Below are 22,381 nucleotides of genomic sequence, written 5' to 3'. Positions count from 1 at the left end.
CCACCATACATTTTTTAATTGTCCATTTTTGTTTCTGTTCCACACCTGCCCGACTTTTACCCTCACTACCTAAAATGCTATCTCGCAAAATATCAAAATAAAAGCATTTCTATAACGAATACTATTGAGCTACAACAAAGTCCTACCCCCATCTTGCACAATGGTGTATTATTATAATTCACTAGTGTCCACAGAATATTGTTGGTTTCATTGGAATGAGAAAAGCAACAGTGCCTTGCAAACTCTGCCCTCTGCTGCCTGAGGATGTGACATTACATATGTCACAATACATATAGAAAAGGGGCAGGGTTTGCATTATTATGTTGCTTTCATCATTTAACACCCTACCTCTTATATGGAATCCATTTTTTAACTTTTGGGGCAATGCTTAGCATTGCAATAAATATGTAAATCACTACTATAAATATGTCAATAGAAGACCTGCAGCAAATTATGAGTAGAATGTATGTTTTCTAAACCGATGCTGAATAGAATAAATAAAAAGCATTATACTTATCACAGGCTTTTCTTTTTTTTTTAAGACAAAAAGTTACTGTTAAAAATTTACATATGATAATATTGTTTATTGGAATGCACCATTTTACGTTTGTTCTGTTATTCAGAAATATTAATGCAGCATGGATTAATTTTTAGTTAACACCTTTATCCAAACAACATTCATAAGATGAAAATTATTAACAGCATTGAGAAAGGGGATCCTTTTTCTTGTCTTTTACTTATCCCTGTAGTTGCTCTGAATATAAAAAAAACAGAATGACAAATGCTAGCACCACTCCTTGTCAGCAAATTGGAATGATATAATAATGTAGCTGCAGTGACAAAAACAGGAATAGGAACAACAGCAATTCATCAAAGCCCCTTATGGTGAGGGGTAAATCTCAGGTCTTCTTCCTGCCTGCTCCAACCAGGATTAAAATTCCAATTGCTACCTTGTACTGTGGAAGGAAATGGCAATCAGAAGCTTTCAACAGGAGCGCTGGAGGATAAATCTATTATCTCAGTATTGTCTGAATGGCTATAATGGCTTCTTTCCTTCCAACGAATTGAAAAGACATGCTCATCCCTAATTATACACAACACCCCCTCAGACACTGCTATTTGAGCCTAATTGTAAAATAAGAGACCTCAGGTTTAAACATAATATCCCAGCTAATTATATTTCAAATACATTAAATGATTCAGAGAGCAGGAAAAAAGAGATGCTGATCTGTTTTATAGGCTCAGTTTACGGTAAAACAATGAAGTTAACCATAGAGCAGTGCCCATCTTGCGATTTAAAATACTGGCTTCTTGCAGCGTGCTGCAAAGAAGCTTGGGGCAGAAAAACAGGCTGAGAATTACAATGACACTTAAAAGAACATATATCTCTTTGACTGCGTCTTATATCAGGTTTTGGTTTTAAAGCCTTGCTGTGTAATCTCATTAAGTTACATGCATTACTAGCTCTGGGAAGAGGTAACAAAACCAAGATCACTTCAGATAAAAGCTTCTTAAGTAAAGATCCTTTGCAGTGCCCACAGTGAAAGCTTGACTGTGAATCAAGCTTTACCACTTTCCTTATATCCCTGCACAGCTGTGCTGCATCATATGCAGCAATTAAGCAAACTCCTTAATAGACATCAACACGGATAATTTGCACATAGTCTCAAGCCTCAGAATATATGTCATGTAAAGCCATCAGGAGCTAAACAGGACTTGAGAGGAAAGGATAGTTTCCCCAACCCTTTTCCAATACAATACAGAAATATTTCCATCCAATTCAGTTATCTACATATGCAAGTGATTAGTGATCTGAAATTTCTAGAGGGATCTTCCTAGGATTTGATCTGAATCTGCAAACTGTGCATTTTAAAGCAGATGTTCTAAACTTAAAGGACTGTTTGTCAATAACTATCTGACTGCTGAATTTCAAACCAATTCCCTCAGCTATGGTGACCTATCACAGTTGTGAAAGGACATCAGACATGGAATCATTCTTTTGATTATCTCTGGTTTCTCAGGGAAAAGGACAAAATAGAGGAGGCGGTGAAGGAAAATAGCACTAGCAACCAACACACACACACTTAAGAAGTCTAGCAGCTTTTTCCCCATTTCATTCTTTTTCTATCTGCTCTATCTCTTTCTAACCATTTAACCATCTCTTTCTGGGAAATGTTCAGAAAAAGCTGCTTTCACAAGGTTGCTGTTGGCATAAAGGAATTGAATGTGGCTAGATGAAAAGAAGGGCAATTATCTCACTTTCACATATATACAGAAAGAATCTAAAACAGCTGCCTCAAAATTCTTTCAGCAACATGAAGGACTAAATATATTCGTTTCTAATGAAGACTCCACAACAGGCTATTTATTTTGAGCTTTGCCATTAAGGAAATAGGCAAGACAAGATATGGTATCAAGAGTTAGCATGCTTGTTCAAAAATATCAAAGGCTACCATTTTATTTGTTCTCTTTTTTTTCCCAGTGCATGAGAAAATGATATAAAAATAATAATCTGACAGTATTGGGCAAGGAGGACTGAAATAATTAGTGGGATGAACAAAATCAGAATTAGTTTAAGTGCTGAAGATAAAAACCTTATCTACCTATTTATATGACTATACTTTAGCTGAATAGTCCAAAATATGAGCAAGTCTTATACCTACACATGAAGCCTTTTCTCTCATCCATTTGTTAAGTAGCTCAATTAATGTTATGAATAAAAGGCTGAAGTTCACCTTGACTTATAATTAATATATCATTCTCCAAACCAATTCATAACTGAAATTATGAGTGTCACTGACATGGAAAGACTAAAAGTTAGATTACTAGAAAAATTTGGTACAGTTAATGCCGGTTTTGATGAGATGAATCAAAAAATCAAAATCAATTGGAGAGATAATGCAGAGATGGTATCTATGGTTCTTATCATTGTACAATATTTCCAAAAGCTGCATTTCAGTAGACAATGCAATGAAAGAAACCGATTCATTGAAATGTTCACCAACCACTAAATCCAATACAGTCAAAGCAAGGAATGCTTTATAATAGGAATGCACACATTTTGTTTTTCTGGGGAGAAGGCCATGCCTGGTTTTTTTACTAGTAAGTTTGGGAGAGAGAATAGAATGACACCATTTTTTTTAAAAAAAATGTGTTTTCTGTTCATTTATACTCAATTGCAATTGCATTTAAATGCAGTTAATACGATTTTTCTCCAATCAATATTGAATAATTTCTATTTTCCTCTACATTAAAAAAAATAGTATGTTAACTACCATTTTAAAAGCTCAGTAGGGTTGCATTCAAGGCATTTAAAGTACTAAAGGTTTGTGCTGGATAGCTCTATTTTATAAAAGTTGGACATTAGAATTACCTGCAAAATACATTCTGTATCTATAGACCTACATGCCATACCTTTGCTGCCCACAGCACCAAATCATAACACTATGACTGGGGGTGGGGATGGGGAAAGAGCCCCAACTTTTTGCAGTCAACAAGGCAGATATTTTACAAGGTTTCTTCCCCTTCTCCAAAAGCCCTATTTTGCAATGTTTATTTTTGAAAACTTAAGTTTCTCCCTCTCCTTTGTTATATCATCAAGCCTTTATGGGGAGGGGGGGATATGACCTATTGTGACAGAAATTATCTCAGTCATTTAACTAAGATAAGAATCTAATAAACAGTTATTCCTTGCTGCTCCTAAAGCAGAAGAGATATCAATTTTGTATTTGGAAGTTCCTAACACATTGAGTGTCTTTGATAGTCACTTTAAATTTTCTTCTTTCAACCACTCATTTTTCATGCTTAAAATTGATTTTGATAACTGTCCACTTGTATGAAGAAAGATTATAGATATGCTTTGGATTTCTGCATCATCTTTTAGAGCAGGGGTGTCAAACTTGTGTCATCATAGCGTTGTCACATGATGTATCATGACTTTTCCCCCTCTTCACTAAACCGGGCATGGACGTGGCCAGCGTGTGATACATCTGGCCTGAGGGCCATGAGTTTGACATTCCTGTTTTAGAGTAAAAATTACCTAGGCAAGTATGGAACTATTTGGATTTCTGCATCATCTTTTAGAGCAGGAGTGTCAAACTTGTGTCATCACGGCATTGTCATGTGAGGTATCATGACTTTTCCCCCTCTTCGCTAAACTGGGCACGGGAGTGGCCAGCACGTGAAACATCTGGCCAGCAGGCCACAAGTTTGACAACACTATTTTAGAGTAACAATTACCTAGGCAAGTAAGGAATTATTATAGTCTGTCAAATGTGTACTTTATTTATAATACCTATTGCTTATATTCTTTTAAAATATTTTTATCTATGTATGTATGTATGTATGTATGTATGTATGTATGTATGTATGAATGAATGAATGAAAAAAATATGTGCTTAGCTACTTACATAAAAAATAAACCTTATAACTGAATTCTTAATTTCCCTAGATGAGACCCAGTTCAACTGTTCAGTCAGATCTGGAGCCACCGCACAATACTACATTACAAATCTGTGTGCACAACTAATCAACTTCAATTCCCTCTTCCCAATTTAATTATAAAATATTGGCGGAACAGTTAAATATGTACCAAGTGACCTTTTGCCTCAACCTGTCTGAAGCATTTACAAGGCTTCTGGCTCGGCAGTGATTTGTACAATCATTTGTATTTTAAAGACAGTTGGACCATCCAACAACATTACTATCAGAAGTGCTCATGACCTCAGCCTTTGCGCCAAGCTGCTGCTTGTGCAGCACAAGGAACTCTCAGTAATTAGATGCGGCATCTATAATGCATCACACATAAAAGTGGGGTAAAGTTTGATGATTGTGTGGTTGTGGACAATTATGATTTTTTTTTTTGCCACTCCCCTCATAGATATTCTGTATTTAACTATCAGATACATTTACTCATGATTTTGATTTATTTATTTATTTATTTATTTATTAGTTTGATTTATATGCTGCCCTTCTCCAGAGACTCAGGCAGCTTACAATGCTTTTAAGCAATAGCCTTCATACTTTTGTATATATCTGCTTAGTAGGGCTTTTGGCCCCCCCTAAGCGGTGTTCTATTTTATACAAAGTCAGCTTATTGCCCCCACAAACCGGGTCCTCATTTTACCTACTTTGGAAGGATGGAAGGCTGAGTCAACCTTGAGCCTGGTGAGAATTGAACTCACAGTAATTGCAGGCAGCTGGCAGCTAAATACTACTTTAACAGCAGTTTAGTCCACTGCACCACCAGGCTCCTTTATTTATGGTTTTTGTCATTTTCCTATTTTCTTATTGTGCTGTAACTGATTTGGGAGAAGTTAAGGGACTCTATGTCTCTTCTACACAGAATATTTTTTTTTTAGTTGAATGGTCTTAATTAGATATTTTTGACTGGTTGATTATTTAATTTATGCCACTAGAACCATTTTTAAAAACTCTTGACTACTATTTGATGGTTGTCCATATATTTACCATATGTATACACAGCTACTAGATAACTGCTGTTGAAGAACTAGCATTTAAGAAAAAAAGTAACCATGGGAATTGGTACAGCAGCTATAAATTCCTTAAGAATATTGTATTGGGGAAATAATAAGGAATCCAAACTTCTACAAACAATGACACTAAAAACAGAATTATCTGGTAGGGTCAAAAAGGCTGTCTGGATTTGCTTATAATTTTAATAGTATGCTACACAGTTGTTATAAGAAATAGCCAAAATGCAATGTATGAAGGAATACCAGAGACTGTATTACAGTTTTCACTGCTAATGCAGAAAATAAATAAAGACTAAAAAGAATACCTCATAAGAGCTTGCTAAGTGTCCCTTCCTTTATCTGAAGTCTGGGTAGCCTGAGCAAACTGCCAAACCTTTTCTGTAGGGGCCCCCATAATCTGAAAATAGCTTCCTCAAAATATATAATTGCACTCTCCATTCTGTTTGAATGATGTTGGAATAAGAGCCTATTTGGTGTAGTATGGGTGTCGGCAACCCGTGGCTCCAGAGCCGCATGCAGCTCTTTCGTCCCCCTACTGTAGCTCCCTGTTGGCTGAATCCACCACTGGCTGGCCCTGCCACTCGTCCTCACCTCCCAGTCACTCCTCGCCTGGCCTGAGAAGGTAAGGGCGATGGTGAGGGATGTAGAGCTCCACATTCCAGAGTAGGAGCAAAGCGCCCCTATACTTGCTGGGTCTCGCGGGCGCTTCTTCCGGTCCTTGTTGATGCTGTGTGCACCTTGGTCACTCAAGGAGATGCGTGACTTCCTCTCTGCCCTGAGACACGGGCTGTGGCTGATACTGCTGCTCTCGCTGCCTCCATGGCTCGCCTGCTGCTCTTGCAGTGCTTTGTGCAGCAGAGTTAAATTTAGTGCACTTCACAATGTGGGAGACGGCATCCCCTCCTCCTCCTGGAGCCCATTATGACATGGAGCATCAGCCACAGCTTGGCCAGGCCAGTGTCTAGGGGCAGGGAGCAAGTTGTGCGTCTCCCTGAGCGACCGAGGTGCACGCAGCAACAACAAGGGCTGGAAGAAGCGCCCATGAGATGAGGCAAGTACAGGGATGCTTTGCTCATGCTCTGGAATATGGAGCAAGTCTCCATCCCCCGCAGTCGCCCTTACCTTCTCAGGCCAGATGAGGAGTGACTGGGAGGGGAGGGTGAGGAACGGGGACAGCCAGTGGTGGGTTCAATTGACAGGGAGATACAGCAGGGGGATGAAAGAATTTTATTTATCTGGGAACCTGAAATGACTCCTGATTTAAATCATATGGTAAAAGCATCCAAAGAAGAAGAAAGAACAACATCAGCCAAAAACAAAAAAAACAAAAACACCCAACCGTCGCCTGTTTTGGAAATGGTTCAAGAGAGAACAGACACGGACACACACACACACACACACACACACACACAAGAGAGGGAGGGAGGGAGGGAGAGAGAGAGAGAGGAGAGACAGGGACAGAAAGAGAGAGGTGAGAGAGAGAGAGAGAGAGATGAGAGGGGGGGAGGGAGAGAGACGGAGAGAGAGGGAGAGAGAAAGAGACAAACCTGTTTGCCACAGAAAAGAAAACACCGGGAGCCACAAAACCTGGGTAGGTGTGGCTGGGGGAATTCATGTGACTGGGTGGGAGTGAGTTACATCGAGGTGGCTCCTTGTGTTTTATTTTCTGTGGGAAACAGGTCCAAATGGCTCTTTGACTGTTTAGGATTGCTGTTACTGTTACCCCTGATGTAGTAGTTGAGGTGTCTGTAAATTATAGTCCTGCCTTAGGCATGAAGGAATAACAAAGAGAATAACATGAAGTTATTCTCTTTAAATATTACCTAACTGTGGTACTAAAGACAAAGTGGCCATTAAAGTAAAATAATTATAATAATAAAGTGGGAAGGATGGCATTGTTGTTACAGTATTTTAGCTTCAGGTTCTATTATAACTACAACTATCAGTGGCTAACTTCAGAAGAAAGACACAATTTTACTTGAAATATGGTTTCAGTTGAAATATATTGAATTTTTAATAATAAAATCAAAGAAACATTTACACAAAATTTCCCTTTTGCTTTTCTTTTTTTAAAACAGATTTTAATTAAACAAAAATTTGAATCTGGGATTTCTTTTTCTTTCCACATGATTCTAAGTTCCCTTCCATTATAGACCATGAGAAATAAACTCAGACACCTTGGTAAAAACTGGCCTCGGATAAAAAGCACATTATTTATGATAAATGAGTGGAAAACTCACATCATATACTATTTCAGAGAAATCAGTTGCCCCCTGCCAACCATCAAACTATCATGACATCAGCATAAATGCTTCATTTCTGCCAAAGATATAGTGATCATCCATATCTGGTTCTTGATTTAAATTAATGTCTATCCAGTTTTCATTTCTTGAAAACAGAAAATCTATTAATGTTAAATTTTAGAACATGAACAATCAATGTATTTCTAAATTACACCAAATTTCTAATTTACAGTTATTGATTGAAGACTAAGAAGATAGAACAACATATCCATGGTCCAGAGGTGCACATCGCAACTGAGTACTTATTTTAAGTTTCCTTCAACACATTGTCATTTCAGAACTTTGATGCTAATTCTATACCCTCATAGTAACTCTATAATAATCACATGGGGCAATTTCATTCACAATGTTTTTCTATTCAGATGATGAATTGATGACTATCAGGTCCAAATAAAAATAGAATTATTTAATTCTATATGCAGGCATGGTATATGGTTATCATGCAATAGATGGGAACCCTAATCAATGAATATCAAACTGCAGGATGCTAACTAGACAACTTACCATCACTGCTTATGCAGACTACTTGAGGCACTTGTGTACCAGGTCCACAATCTTTCTCATTATCTGGAATACACTCATCCAGGCTCACTATTTTCCATTCATAGCAAGAAGGCTCTTCACACGGGATCGCTTCAATCAAATGGGGACAGTTGCCAGTGCCTCCTGTGGGTTCATTTTTGATGCGACGCTTTCTTAATTTAAAACCTTAAGTTTTCAAAATAAGAAACAATTATTTTGGTTTTATATATACCGGTAAGACAAAAACATTAATTGTATCCATTTTGCAACTCCATATCCTACAAATAGCTATTGTAAGCTATTTCTTATAACTGCATGCTATCATACAACTGGGAAGGTAAATGTGTCATTGATTATCCCCCCAAACCGCAATAATATATCAATCAAAGAAGACACAATTTTTCCTTATTGGAAGCTTCACTACTTTTATTCTCACAACAGCCCTGTGGAGAAAGCTAAAAGAAGAGATAATGCCATTTGATAACCTATGAGCATCAGGGTTAAGGGAAGACCTGTTCCTTTTGCCTTCCTGAGTTTAATCCAATTTGAATTGTGATCCTAATTACATAATCAAAGTTTAGGAATTTTCCATGTATTCTAAAACAAGCATGAATACAATTAGTAGTGCTCAGGTAACTTGAACAACATGAATAAGAAGTATGCGTGGAATCACAGGGATGTGTTAAGAGGTGCCATGCAGGTCAAGCATGGCATGTGGAGGATGGTATAAATCAAGAAGAATGCATGGCAGTTGCATGGATGTTTGAGAGGTGCTGCTCTGATCAAGGATAGCACATGGGGTGTGGTTCAGTGGAATAACAGTAGCAACAGCACTTAGATTTATATACTGCTTTACCGTGTTTTACAGCCCTCTCCAAGCAATTTACAGAATCAGCATATTGCTCCCAACAATCTGGGTCTTTATTTTACTGACCTCGGAAGGATGGAAGGCTAAATCAACCATGAGCCTGCCAAATTGCAGGCAGCCAGGGGTCAGCAGAAGTAGCCTGCAGTACTGCAGAGTCACCTGCAGAGATCATTCTAATCTCTGCACCAGCACGGTTCTTTGGGTTTGTCAGGGTGCCTTTGGGTCAGGAAGGGTGTGCATTGGTGCATATGAAGTACTGTGTGGGTCAGGGTAGGTGCAGCACAGGTCAGTGTGTGTGAAGGAGAGTACCATGGACTAGAAAAGCTACGCATAGGTATGCAACACTGAGATTGGTGGAGGAAGTGAGGGAATGTGAGCCAAAATATTGAAAATAAAGATCATGTGATGCCAGCAGTACCTCAGCAGTGCAATAGTAGCAGCAGCCGCCAGTAGCATTGAAGCAGCACAACTTTCTCAAATTTCATTCCTTTGCACTTCAGGTATCTCAGATTTCAGACACATTCTGTACATTAGACCAGTTGAGCTACTTTGGTTCAAAAATTGTTGCCCTATAATGCTTTGTCTAGTCCAATTAAAGATCACAACAACTAGAGTTTTAGTAGTATATAAATTTTTCTGAGAGGAAAATATGTTGCAGGATAAAAGAATAAATTGAGCCTAAAAAGCATTACCACCAACATTTAGGTTGGTAAGAGGAAAAGGGAAAGAAGAGAATGCCAACTTGGAAGAGAAGAATATTTTGAAAACCTGAAAATGTAGAGATATAACATTGATAGAGAATAGAAAGAAGGAGGATTAAGAATGATAAATACTGAAGAAGGATACAAAGGGATTTGTAGAGATTATAATAGTTTACAAGCAGCAGCAAATGAAAGCAAAAAAACAGAAAAAAAACTAATGAGAGCAGAATGATTTTCAAATAGCTAAGAGAGCCCCTCAAAGACAATTCTGTAATACCTCTCTCTACTGCTATGTAAAAATTCACAGATTTGCCTTCCTAACGTTAAAATTTAAAACAATTTGATCTCTCTAGAGGAAGAGTGAGGGAAAGTCCAGATCTCTAGTCCTTCTTATTCCTATAGAATAACTGTCACAAAAGAACTAATGAAATATTTATATTGATTTGCTTGCTTATACAGTATGTTTCTCAATTAGGGCTTAGTCCTTTTGTCCTTGGGAGGCATTACAGGAAGCTTAGATATTTTTCAATTTCACCTTCCAAAATCGGAAAGAATGAGCTCTCATTCTAGAGAGGAACATAAGTAATTAATGCTTAGAGCTAGGAATTTGTACCCTTTCAATGTTACAATTCACCAGGATTAGTTGCAAACTCCGGAATGTGGCATTTCTTTATTAGCAGTAGATCTTCATAGACAAATATGAAAATACTGTTTCGGTAAAGTATAATACAAATCATGGAGATATGCAGTCTATCAAAATCAATGGAAATAGAAACTATAAAAACAATGAATTATAAGAAGATCCAGAAAATAAATCATAAGAAATTATGGATCCATTAAGCTGCCTCAACTAAGTACGCAGCAAAAATAACACTCAGAAAATCTACATACCCTTTTTGGCTTGCTGGTCCTCACAGTTTTCAAAGGTACACAATCCCCATGCTGACCAAGCTGATACCTCACACTCTATAGGACATGGGATGTGGCACAGTTGGGTAGTGCTGGGAGTAGGGCCTGTGCACAGTTTCCAATCCACAGGTTTAGAAGCTGTAAAAGAGAAGACAAAACATGAAGGGTTTTGTTTCTAAATATACACAGCTTTGCTGGAAAAAAAAAGTCAAGAAAGTGATAACCTCCATCTTTAATCTTATCCAGCTGAAACACAGACAATGAATTATACTAGGCTATATTTACACAGTATTATGGAAAGTTCAGAAATGTCTAGAACAAAATGTCTAGACAAAATGGTGTGATGCCATTTTTTAATAATGTGAATTGTGGCAGTGGGCCTTCTAATTCCACGGGAGGAGACGAGGGCAGGTCTTGAGAACGTTATCTGGGAGGAGTTTGATCCTGTGACTCCCGAGGATGTGGACAGGGTTCTGGGTAAGATTAGTGCCACCACGTGTTTATTGGACCCGTGTCCCTCCTGGTTGGTGCTGGCCTCCCGGGAGGTTACATGAGGCTGGCTCCAGGGGATTATAAGTGCTTCTCTGAGTGAGGGTGCCTTTCCTGCCGCCTTGAAAGAGGCAGTAGTGAGGCCCCTCCTCAAGAAGCCTTCCCTGGACCCGGATGAATTAGCCAACTATCGTCCAGTCTCCAACCTTCGTTTTGTGGCGAAGGTTGTTCAGAGCGTAGTGGCACGACAGCTTCCCCGGCACCTGGATGAAGCTATCTATCTAGACCCGTACCAGTCGGGCTTCAGGCAGGGGTACAGCACAGAAACGGCATTGGTCGCGTTGGTGGATGATCTCTGGAGGGCTCGGGACAGGGGTTGCTCCTCTGTCCTAGTCCTATTAGACCTCTCAGCGGCTTTTGATACCATCGACCATGGTATCATGCTGCAGCGGTTGAGGGGGTTAGGAATAGGGAGCACCGTTCTGTGGTGGTTCTCCTCCTTCCTCTCCGACCGCTTGCAGTTTGTGTTGGCAGGGGGACAGAGGTCGACCTCGAGGCATCTCGCATGGGGAGTGCCACAAGGGTCGGTCCTCTCGCCCCTCCTGTTCAACATTTATGTGAAGCCGCTGGGTGAGATCATCCGTGGTTTTGGGGTGAAGTGTCATCTGTATGCTGATGATACTCAGCTATACATCTCCACCCCAGACCACCCCAACGATGCCCTTGATGTGATGTCCCGCTGCCTGGAGGCCGTGGAGCAGGAACAGACTCAGACTCAACCCCTCCAAGACCGAGTGGCTGTGGCTTCCGGCGCCCCGATATAGTCAGCAGATGCCATCACTGACTATTGGGGGTGAATCTTCGCCCCCCACAGAGAGGGCTCGCAATCTGGGTGTCCTCCTGGACGCACGGCTGTCTTTAGAAGAGCATATGACGGCCGTGGCCAGGGGGGGTCTTTTATCAGGTTCGCCTGATTCGCCAGTTGCAGCCCTTTCTGGACCGGGATGCCCTGTGCATGGTCACTCACGCCCTTGTTACCTCCCGGTTGGACTATTGTAATGCTCTCTACATGGGGCTCCCCTTGAAGAGCACTCGGAGGCTCCAACTGGTCCAGAATGCGGCCGCGCGGGTGATTATGGATGCAACTCGTTGTGCCCACGTGACACCCCTCCTGCGCGAGCTGCACTGGCTCCCAGTGGTCTTCCGGGTGCAATTCAAGGTGTTGGTTACCACCTTTAAAGCACTCCATGGCATAGGACCCGGGTACCTTCGAGACCAACTTCTGCCACCAATAGCCTCCCACCGACCAGTCCGCTCCCACAGGGAGGGTCTCCTCAGGGTGCCATCGGCCAAGTTATGTTGGCTGGTGACACCTAGGGGGAGGGCCTTCTCTGTGGGAGCCCCAGCCCTGTGGAATGAACTGCCCCCGGAAATACATAAGATCTCCGACCTGCAGGTGTTTCGCTGCGCACTGAAGACCCTGTTGTTCCGCCAGGCCGGGCTATCAACATAATAATTTTAAATTGGGGTATTTTAAATTTCTGGGATTTTAATTGGAGCCTAATCTATTTAATGATTTTAAATTTTAATCGTTGTTTTGTTGTGTTTTTAAATAGGCTGTACACCTCCCTGAGTCCTTCGGGAGAAGGGCGGTATAGAAATAAAATTATTATTATTATTATTATTATTATTATTATTATTATTATTATTATTATTATTATTATTATTATTATTATTATTCTAAGGAGACAATGAGATTCATGGATCTAGAAATTGCAACCTGTGAAGAATGCCACCTCCAGAATATTATTTGGATTATTTCACCTTGTACATTACTTCTGTTAAAAGTATTTCTTTATTTTGTCACCAAGCCAGATGACTGATTGATTGACTGATTCCTAAACAATTTAGGAACTGGTTGCCTAAAAGAGACTAGTCAAATTTATCAATCCTGCTTTCTACCCTTTAGCTTCTAGATTGCTGCTTGGTAGCCACATGAACACAAGTCTTCTAATTGTCCTTTGAAATGACCTCCTCTTTTGTATATGTCATGTTCCAGCACTAATATACTTGAGGTAACTTTTTAAACTTTTTCTTTATGTCATTGTTCACATAAACCTAGAAGAAGCCAAATACCGTATTTGTTGGAGTATAAGACACTCTGGACTATAAGGCACACTACCTTTTTTGGAGAGGAAAACAAGAAAAAAAATCTGTCTTTGCTTCCCAGCAATTTTCCTTTTTGCAGCAAACAGCAAACAGCCTGCTTTAGTTTCATTTTCATTTTCAGTACAACCTGATTAGCACAAGAAAAAAAATCTGCCTCCCAGCAATTTGCCTCCTTTCAGCAAATAGCGGAGGCCCACACAGCAATAGGCAATGGCAATCCCTGCAGCCTGAAACAGCTGAGGGTCGGGAGGCTGATCCAACCGACAACCAACTGCTTGTGCTAATCAGATTGTGCTGAAGCTGAAACGGGCTGTTTGCTGTTTGCTGCAAGGAGGTAAATTGCTGGGAGGCAGAGGCGAAAGGGTGGGAACCAGCGGATGGGCGGAGCTGCATTCAGTGTATAGGACGCACCTAAATTTTCACCCTCTTTTGGGGGGGGAGTGTATCTTATACTCTGAAAAATATGGTAATTATATTTACCTTTTTTCAACTGATAATATTCCAGTTTTTACCATTTTTTATTTCACGTTTTCTGTTCTTATTTCACTCTAGGTATGTTAAACTATTTCAATTATTTTAAATAAATGCTTAAAATTTTTAACACCTAAAATAATAAAAACCACTGAAGAATTATATGTCTAGCAGCAATTTTCCATTCTTATGCTTTTTATAATAGCCTTCTAGTAGTCTATTTAATTTTTAATACTAAAATTCCTAATCTGTGTATATTGGATCATCAATGCCAAAGTGTAATTGCATGCACTTTAAATATTTGTATTAATAATCTGAACTCTTTAAACTGAAAGCCCAAGTATTCCAGATGCAGAGAAACCCTAACCCTAACCCAGATGCAGAGAAAATCTTTGCTAGACCTTAGTATAGACTATAGTAATTATAGCCCCAAAGTCTATTCAGCTACAGATAAATGAGCACTACAAGATATTTGATTGGAACCTCAGGGTGAATAACATACCTGTTATTTCAAAAGTGATGGATAGAAGTGGAGCAGCACTAGTTTTTGATGTTCTCTGGGACTGACTTTCTGCAAAAATGTGGACAAAGACTCAATGAATACCAGAGAAGGAGGGGATAGCCCTAGATACAAATATGCTATATTTGACTCATAGTTTATACTAGAGGTATGGCATTCTCAGTGGAACAGTAGGATACACTTATTGTTTTGTGGCAGACCTTATTTAGGCACTTTCTCCCTTCTAATAAAACATAGACTGGGGTGCTGGGGGGGGAAAGGAAGGGCAGTACCATCAAAGTGATAAGTGGAAGGGGCAGGTATGGCGGGCGCAGGAGGCCATATCAGGTTCTGGGGGTGCGCACGCGCTGTCTTCAAGCGATTGTGCACTCCGGCCCCCATAGTGTGGCTCGTGTCCTGGATTGCACAGAATCTCAGGCCCTGGGTCCTCGACTGATGTTATGTAATGCCAGGTCGGTAATTAACAAAGCCCCCCTCATTTGTGATCTTATTGTGGAGGGGGGTGTAGACCTGGCTGGGATTACGGAGACCTGGTTGGGCCAGGAGTGGGGGGGGTTCCCCTCATTGAAATGTGCCCTCCAGGCTTCCGTGCATTTCATCAGCTGAGGGCCCAGGGGAGGGGTGGGGGAGTAGCGGCAATTATTATAGAAAGTCTTTGTCCGAGGGAGGCCACTGTTCCTCAGATAGCCGGACATGAGTCCCTTTTTGTGAAGTGGGGTCATGGGGTGCAGATGGGTTTGCTGACTACGTACCTGGCTCCCTGCCACATGGCGGTGACCCTGCCTGAGCTACTCGACGTAATTGCCGGGGTGGCAGTTGATACCCCCAGATTTATTGTTATGGGGGATTTCAACCTGCCATCTGAGACGTCAGAGGTGGCTCGGGAGTTCATGGCTTCCATGACGGCCATGGACCTGACCCAGTTAGTGCAAGGCCCCACTCACACAGGGGGACACACTCTGGACTTGATTTTTATCTCTGGTCAGTGGCTGAATGATCTTGGTAGAGGGGACCTAGATATTAAACCCTTGTCATGGACAGATCATTCGCTCCTTCGCTTAGACTTTCAAGCCGCTTCCCCACCCCTGGTTCCAGATGGAGCTTGGGCCGTTTCCTGAGACTCTGGCACACGACTCAACTGAAGACCTGGTGGCTGCCTGGGATAGTGCGGCCACAGGGGCTTTGGACCGCGTCGTGCCTTTGCGGCCTCTGACCCGATGCCGATTTTAATTGGCTCCTTGGTTCTCTGACGAGCTGAGAGAGATGAAGCGTCGGAAAAGACGCCTAGGGAGTGTTTGGAGAACTAGTCAATCCGAATCTGACTGGACACAGGTGAGGTCTTATATCAAGACCTACTTAGTGGCGATAAAAGCGGCAAAATCTAACTATTTTTCCGCTCTTATCGCATCTGCAGAGAACCGCCCAGCCACTCTGTTTAGGATGACCCACTCCCTCCTTTGGGTGGAAGTGCGGGAAGATCCCTTGCAGGGTCGAGCTGAGGATTTTGTGCAATTCCTGTATGATAAAGTCACTCAGATTCGGAAAGGCTTAGACTCCGACTGGGTGAGTCTGGGGAGGGAGACGGGAGTGAGTCTTGAGAATATTATCTGGGAAGAATTTGACCCTGTGGCTCCCAAGCACGTGGACAGGATTCTGGGTGGGCTTAGTGCTGCCACATGTTTATTTGACCCATGTCCCTCCTGGTTGGTACCGGCTTCCCGGGAGGTTACACAAGGCTGGCTCCAGGGGATTATAAATGCTTCTTTGAGTGAGGGTGCCTTTCCCGCCGCCTTGAAAGAGGCGGTGGTGAGGCCCCTCCTCAAGAAGCCATCCCTGGACCCGGCTGTATTAGCAAATTACCGTCCGGTCTCCAACCTTTGTTTTGTGGCAAAGGTTGTTGAGAGTGTGGTGGCACGACAGCTACCCCGGTACCTGGAGGAAGCTGTCTATCTGGACCCGTACCAGTCGGGCTTCAGGCGGGGGTACAGCACACAAACGGCATTGGTCGTGTTGGTTGATGATCTCTGGAGGGCTCAGGACAGGGGTTGCTCCTCTGTCCTGGTCCTATTAGATCTCTCAGCAGCTTTTGATACCATCGACCATGGTATCATGCTGCAGTGGTTGAGGGGGTTAGGAATTGGAGGCACCATGTTACGGTGGTTCTCCTCCTACCTCTCTGACCGCTCACAGTTTGTGTTGGCAGGGGAGCAGAGGTTGACCTCGAAGCGCCTTGCTTGGGGGGTGCTGCAAGGGTCGGTCCTCTCGTCCCTTCTGTTCAACATTTATGTGAAGCCGCTGGGTGAGATCATCCATGGTTTTGGGGTGAAAGTCCATCAGTACGCTGATGACACCCAGCTGTACATCTCCACCCCAAACCACCCCAATGATGCCCTTGATGTGATGTCCTGCTGCCTGAAGGCCGTGCGGGTCTGGATGGGGAGAAATAGGCTCAAGCTCAACCCTTCCAAGACTGAGTGGCTGTGGCTTCCGGCGTCCCAGCATAGTCAGCTGGTGCAATCGCTGACTATTGGGGGTGAATCTTTGCCCCCCACAGAGAGGGCTCGCAATCTGGGTGTCCTCCTGGACTCACGGCTGTCTTTAGAAGACCATATGATGGCCGTAGCCAGGGGGGCTTTTTATCAGGTTCGCCTGATCCGCCAGTTGCGTTCCTTTCTGGACCGGGACACCTTGCGCATGGTCACTCATGTCCTCGTCACCTCCCGTCTGGACTACTGTAATGCTTTCTACATGGGGCTCCCCTTGAAGAGCACTCAGAGGCTCCAACTGATCCAGAATGCAGCCGCGCGGGTGGTTATGGGCGCACCTCGTTACGCCCATGTAACACCTCTCCTGCGCGAGCTGCACTGGCTCCCAGTGGTCTTCCGGGTGCAATTCAAGGTGTTGGTCACCACCTTTAAAGAGCTCCATGGCATAGGACCAGGATATTTACGGGACTGCCTTCTGCCACCAATAGCCTCCCACCGACCAGTCCGCTCCCACAGAGAGGGACTCCTCAGGGTACCATCGGCCAAGTTATGTCGGCTGGCGATACCTAGGAGGAGAGCCTTCTCTGTCGGAGCTCCTGCCCTTTGGAATGAATTGCCCCCGGATATTCGTAACATCTCTGACCTCCGGATCTTTCGCTGTGCCCTCAAGACTCTACTGTTCCGACAGGCGGGGCTGTCTGAATGATTTTAAATTGGGTTTTAATATTGGGTTTTAGAATTTGGCCAAAACTATTTAATGATTTTAATTAATTTTAACTATGATATTGTATATTTATGTTTTTAATCTTGGCTGTACACCACCCCGAGTCCTTTGGGAGAAGGGTGGTATATAAAATTATTATTATTGTTGTTGTTGTTGTTATTGTTGTTGTTATTGAGGAATTCCATTATAATTAGCTCTCATGAGAAAATCCTGCTCCCTGCAGACTTATAAATTCAATGTTTGTCTTTTTATTAGTTAAATCTCTGAGGAAATAAAAGGTTCCTTTCTATAAACAGTCAGTGATTTCTTATATTTAAAAGGAACTTCTGGTTCCAGAATTTAAAGGCCAAACAGGCTTTGTTTTCCCTATTACAGCCCAATGAAGACATATCCTATTGTAACGGATGCAAACAAAGGTCTAAAACTATGGAAATTCAGTCTTCCAGGTTAAAAACAAACTAATTCCTACAAACGCATTTCTCCCAGTGAAGGGTTTGATTGGTTGTTGTTATAGTTGTGTTTGAAAATATTCTATATCATCCCATTACCTTTTGTAGAAATTGTAAGCAAAATGTATAGTATTTTCATTTAAATCACTGTATTACAGTGAAAGTTAGCTATCTAGTCTTCCAGGTATTCTTCCAAGTACATTATATATTGAATTATATGTAGATAGATTGGATTGTGGGCTTCTAAGCAAGATTCAGATAAAAATAAAATAAATCAAAAATAGCTCTGTTCCTGAAATACAGTATGTAGATTATTATTATTATTTTTAAAAAGTGTATGCAATCTAATGCATCTAATGTAATCTGAGTGTCTTAGATTATTCTAAAATGCAAACCACCTGTATTGATTAAAATTTGCAATTTAGAAATTATTTTACAATGTTATAGGAAAAACAAAGCATAATATGATACTATATGATTAGTGTCATATTATATACTTAGACCACACTTCACATTCCTAGACTTCTTCCAATGTATTAAGATTGTATCCTCCATGAATTTTAGGATTTCTCTTGTTATTTTTCTATGACATTTGAATGTATCAAACTTGGGGAGGCTGACTTTTTTTTACAAATACAATTTCCTGTAATACATTCTTGTATAATTCCTCACAAAATTAAATGGGCTCATTTACTCAGTTACAATGTGTTTCTGCAATTTGTGTGCATATCTGTGTATTTAATCCCAAACCGTTACACATCCAGGTGAATGACTGGGTAGGATTAAAGAATAGTTCTAATACATGCAAAAGCTGATAGAAATGAAAATTTCAGTTTGGGCAACCAAGCAAAATCTACCACTGCACATGAGAAGGAAAGAGAAGTTGCAGTTAGAGAGTATGACTTTCCTCCAGCCTATTTCTTGAATTCATGGTAGTCAGGGATCTGCAGGGTGTGGTTAAAAAAGTCAAGATGGTAGGCCACAAGGCTGCAATCAAAGTTTTAGCTGTATTTTATGTGTGACACATTAAACAAAGAGGCAGAGTTTTGATCATCCTGGTATGGACATCATGTTAACTTTTTTGATCATGCTTTATAAACACTCCTAGTGGCAGGCAAATTAAATATGTGAACCATAAATTTTCTGATTCATAGTTAACATTATTAACTATGATGCTACACGTTTTCATGAATGTCAAAGTTCAAAAATTTATTTCAAAAATGAAATATAGTTTTAAAAGAATAATAAAAATCTACCTTAGAAGATTTAGCTTCCATGATAATATCATTTTTTGTTTTTTGTTTGTTTTTTGTTCATACCTTTTTTTTCCTTGAGTGTATTTAAATAAGAGAGGAGATTTTCATTCGCTTGCACACAATACATCTCTCGAGTCTGAATCCCACCTCCACAAAGGGATGTTTGATTCCCTCGTCGCTTATCCTGTTGGCTAAGTAAAGGGTCAATGCGACATTCTGTCCATTCTGTGGTTCTCCAGCCATATCTAAAGAACAACAATAATGAAAAAGGAGATAAATGCACAATGAAATAGGCATGACAAATTTTTCCAAGAAAGATGGCTCCCAATGTTACTAATCAAGTGGCTCTCTCTTCTGACTTCACAAAAGTTATTTCTTACTTTTAAGAAAAAAAGAGGGAAGAAGAGGGAAGAAAATATAGAAAGTTACCAATGAAAGGGAAATTGTATAATAATACTCTCATTTAGAAACATTTCCAATGTCGTAAGCAACATAAATTATTTTTGTTTTAATTACTAGAATTGAATTTTCAATTAGTTACAACAGGTTGTAATATTATGTAAAATTAATGACACTGATTAATGACACTCAGATTAATGAGAATTAATGACACTCAGATCCTATTGAGATGACTTGAACATATTTGGAAGCCGTAGACTTCTGATATTATTTTGGCCTCAGATACTTTCAGTCCATATACAGTAATTATGCAAAAAAACATTAATATGGCAGCTTCAGTTCAGACCTTTATTTTTTAGGGATTTAATTTGGGATTTCTATAAACTGGCGACATGACAAGCAATTCTTGTTCAGTATCATTTGTATTTATAAGTTGTTAAAGTATAATTAATGAACATAAAATTAATAAAAGAGAATTATTTAAACTGAATACAGATTCTATTGAAATGACTTAAGTAACTGAATCAAGAAAAATCCTAGTGATTTAAAATAGAAATTATGTGCAAATAGCATTATAATTTTCTGCTAAATTTTCTGATGCTCACTTATTACAGTAGGATATAATTATGAATGACCTTCCATAAGATTACACTATTTGGTCTGGAAAAAGCCTAAGAAAATATTAAAACTATGTGTTTTAGGCCAAATTAGATAATTGTTCACAAAATAAAATATTATTATTATTATCTACAACTACTACTGCAAATTTCTGCTTGGAAGGAAAAACATTCTAGATCTGTTCAAGCTGAAATCATAATCTGAAATTAAAGAATGGTACCAAATATAAAATAATATCCAAGATACCTATGCTCTGAAAATGTTAAGGGTTGAATGAAAAATATTTTTAAACCTCAATTTCCTTTTTGATAAGTGACCTTTGTGCTAGGTTTTTGTTTTGGTTTTTTTTACAATTTGTGCATGTCTTCCATATTTTTTGAAAGACATATGGAACCATCCTCTATTTCTGTTTGTTGAAATGTATGATTCCCTGTGGGTAACCTATTTACAATTTTTTCTTTGTCAGGACGCTAACCAATTCTGCAGAAGGCTCCTACTGAGCTCAGCAGTGCTGATGAATGACAAGAATGTGTGAGCTTCCGATCAGCCAGTGCACAACATTTCCAGTAAGTTAAATCTCAATCATCCTTGTGAAGAGAAAGAAATGCCACAAAATACTCTACTCAAAGAATACTTTAAGGAAATATCAAGGGAACACTTCCTTAGGCCACACAAGGAAAATGAATGCACATATTTATTTTCTCTAAAGGAACAAAAATAACAATTTTATCCCTAAGCAAATTCTATATTATAAATATGTGGAAAATATTCTGTATTAGACATCAGAGAAGGAAACTAGAGATTATCATCCTGCAAGAGGTACTTGAATCAAAACCTGGTGCAAATTATTCTGGTACTATGGAAGCTATAGCAGCACCATTCTTTCCTGCATCACAAAACCCTCAACACTAAAGGAGAAGTTCATGCAGAACATACTCTACATACATATCTGTGTTAATAACACATAGATCATAGACTCCTCCCATTATTTATTCAACTGAAATATGGATTTAGAATTGTCACTTAACTTACTTAAGCACTCACAATGCCAGAATAACATGAGCCTCAAGGTTGCATATAAGGGATGCGGTGGCTCAGTGGCTAAGATGCTGAGCTTGTCGATTGAAAGGTTGGCAGTTCAGTGGTTCGAATCCCTAGTGCCGTGTAATGGGCCAAGCTCCTGTTACTTGTCCCAGCTTCTGCCAACCTAGTAGTTTGAAAGCATGTAAAAAATGCAAGCAGAAAAATAGGAACCAGTTTTGGTGGGAAGGTAACAGCAATCCGTGTGCCTTTGGCATTTAGTCATCCGGGCCACATGACCATGGAGACGTCTTTGGACAGTGCTGGCTCTTCGGCTTTGAAACAGAGATGAGTACCGCAATTTAAGAGTCGGGAACAACTAGCACATATGTGCAAGGGGAACCATTACCTTTACCTTTTACAAGGTTGTATAATGCTAAAGATCTTGAGATATATTGACACTTACGTGATACAAGCAGTCACTCCATCTCCTTGAGTTACACACTGCTCTGTTTCTTCTAGGTTTGGACACTCACTTTCACTGCCAATAGGAAATTGCTTTATTGTCCGTGTTCTTGTACGATATCCTTTCGAGGATGTCATATCAAAACATGTTTTGGAACATGGGCTCCATTCAGACCATTCTGACACCTGGCATTCCTTTGTGATCACACAAGATTGGAATGTAATTGGCAATTTTTCTTGTTGACAAAAACTGTAAAAGAATATTAGAATGTTTAAGAAATAGATTACTTCATTAAGTTCCTAATTATATCCCTTAACCAAATTTGCATTGTTACTACAATAGCTATATCTTCTGAGAAACATAGGTTTCTTCACAAAACCAATTGCTACGTGCTTTTTGTTATACTCAAAACTGATTGGTTTGTTAATAACACATTTGAAGAATTATTTTACTAATTTCTCTGATCATATGCTGTAATTTGGTTTCTGCATCAGTTCAATGTCAATTACAAAAATG

At 40.2% G+C, this 22,381-nt stretch overlaps 1 protein-coding gene across 8 annotated transcripts in view; it reads right to left on the bottom strand.

Annotated features, from left to right (window-relative positions):
- THSD7A (thrombospondin type 1 domain containing 7A) overlaps positions 1 to 22,381 on the bottom strand; it is a 308,047-nt gene that overhangs the window by 106,725 nt on the left and 178,941 nt on the right. For 7 of the 8 annotated variants that reach the window (XM_060685655.2, XM_060685658.2, XM_034401949.3 and 4 more), the window contains 5 exons: positions 21,866 to 22,114; positions 19,426 to 19,607; positions 14,430 to 14,498; positions 10,781 to 10,936; positions 8,303 to 8,506 (listed from right to left, as the gene is read on the bottom strand). In XM_060685655.2, coding sequence (XP_060541638.1) covers positions 8,303 to 8,506; positions 10,781 to 10,936; positions 14,430 to 14,498; positions 19,426 to 19,607; positions 21,866 to 22,114 — 860 coding nt within the window. The remainder of the gene's footprint in view (positions 1 to 8,302; positions 8,507 to 10,780; positions 10,937 to 14,429; positions 14,499 to 19,425; positions 19,608 to 21,865; positions 22,115 to 22,381) is intronic. The other variant, XM_087892731.1, reaches the window with a different exon arrangement.

Source organism: Pantherophis guttatus, chromosome 4 (genome assembly GCF_059756535.1).
Source record: "Pantherophis guttatus breed Tessera chromosome 4, ASM5975653v1, whole genome shotgun sequence".
NCBI lineage: Eukaryota > Metazoa > Chordata > Lepidosauria > Squamata > Colubridae > Pantherophis > Pantherophis guttatus.
The sequence above is the reverse complement of the archived record's forward strand: the minus strand, read 5'-3'. Positions and strand labels throughout refer to the sequence as shown.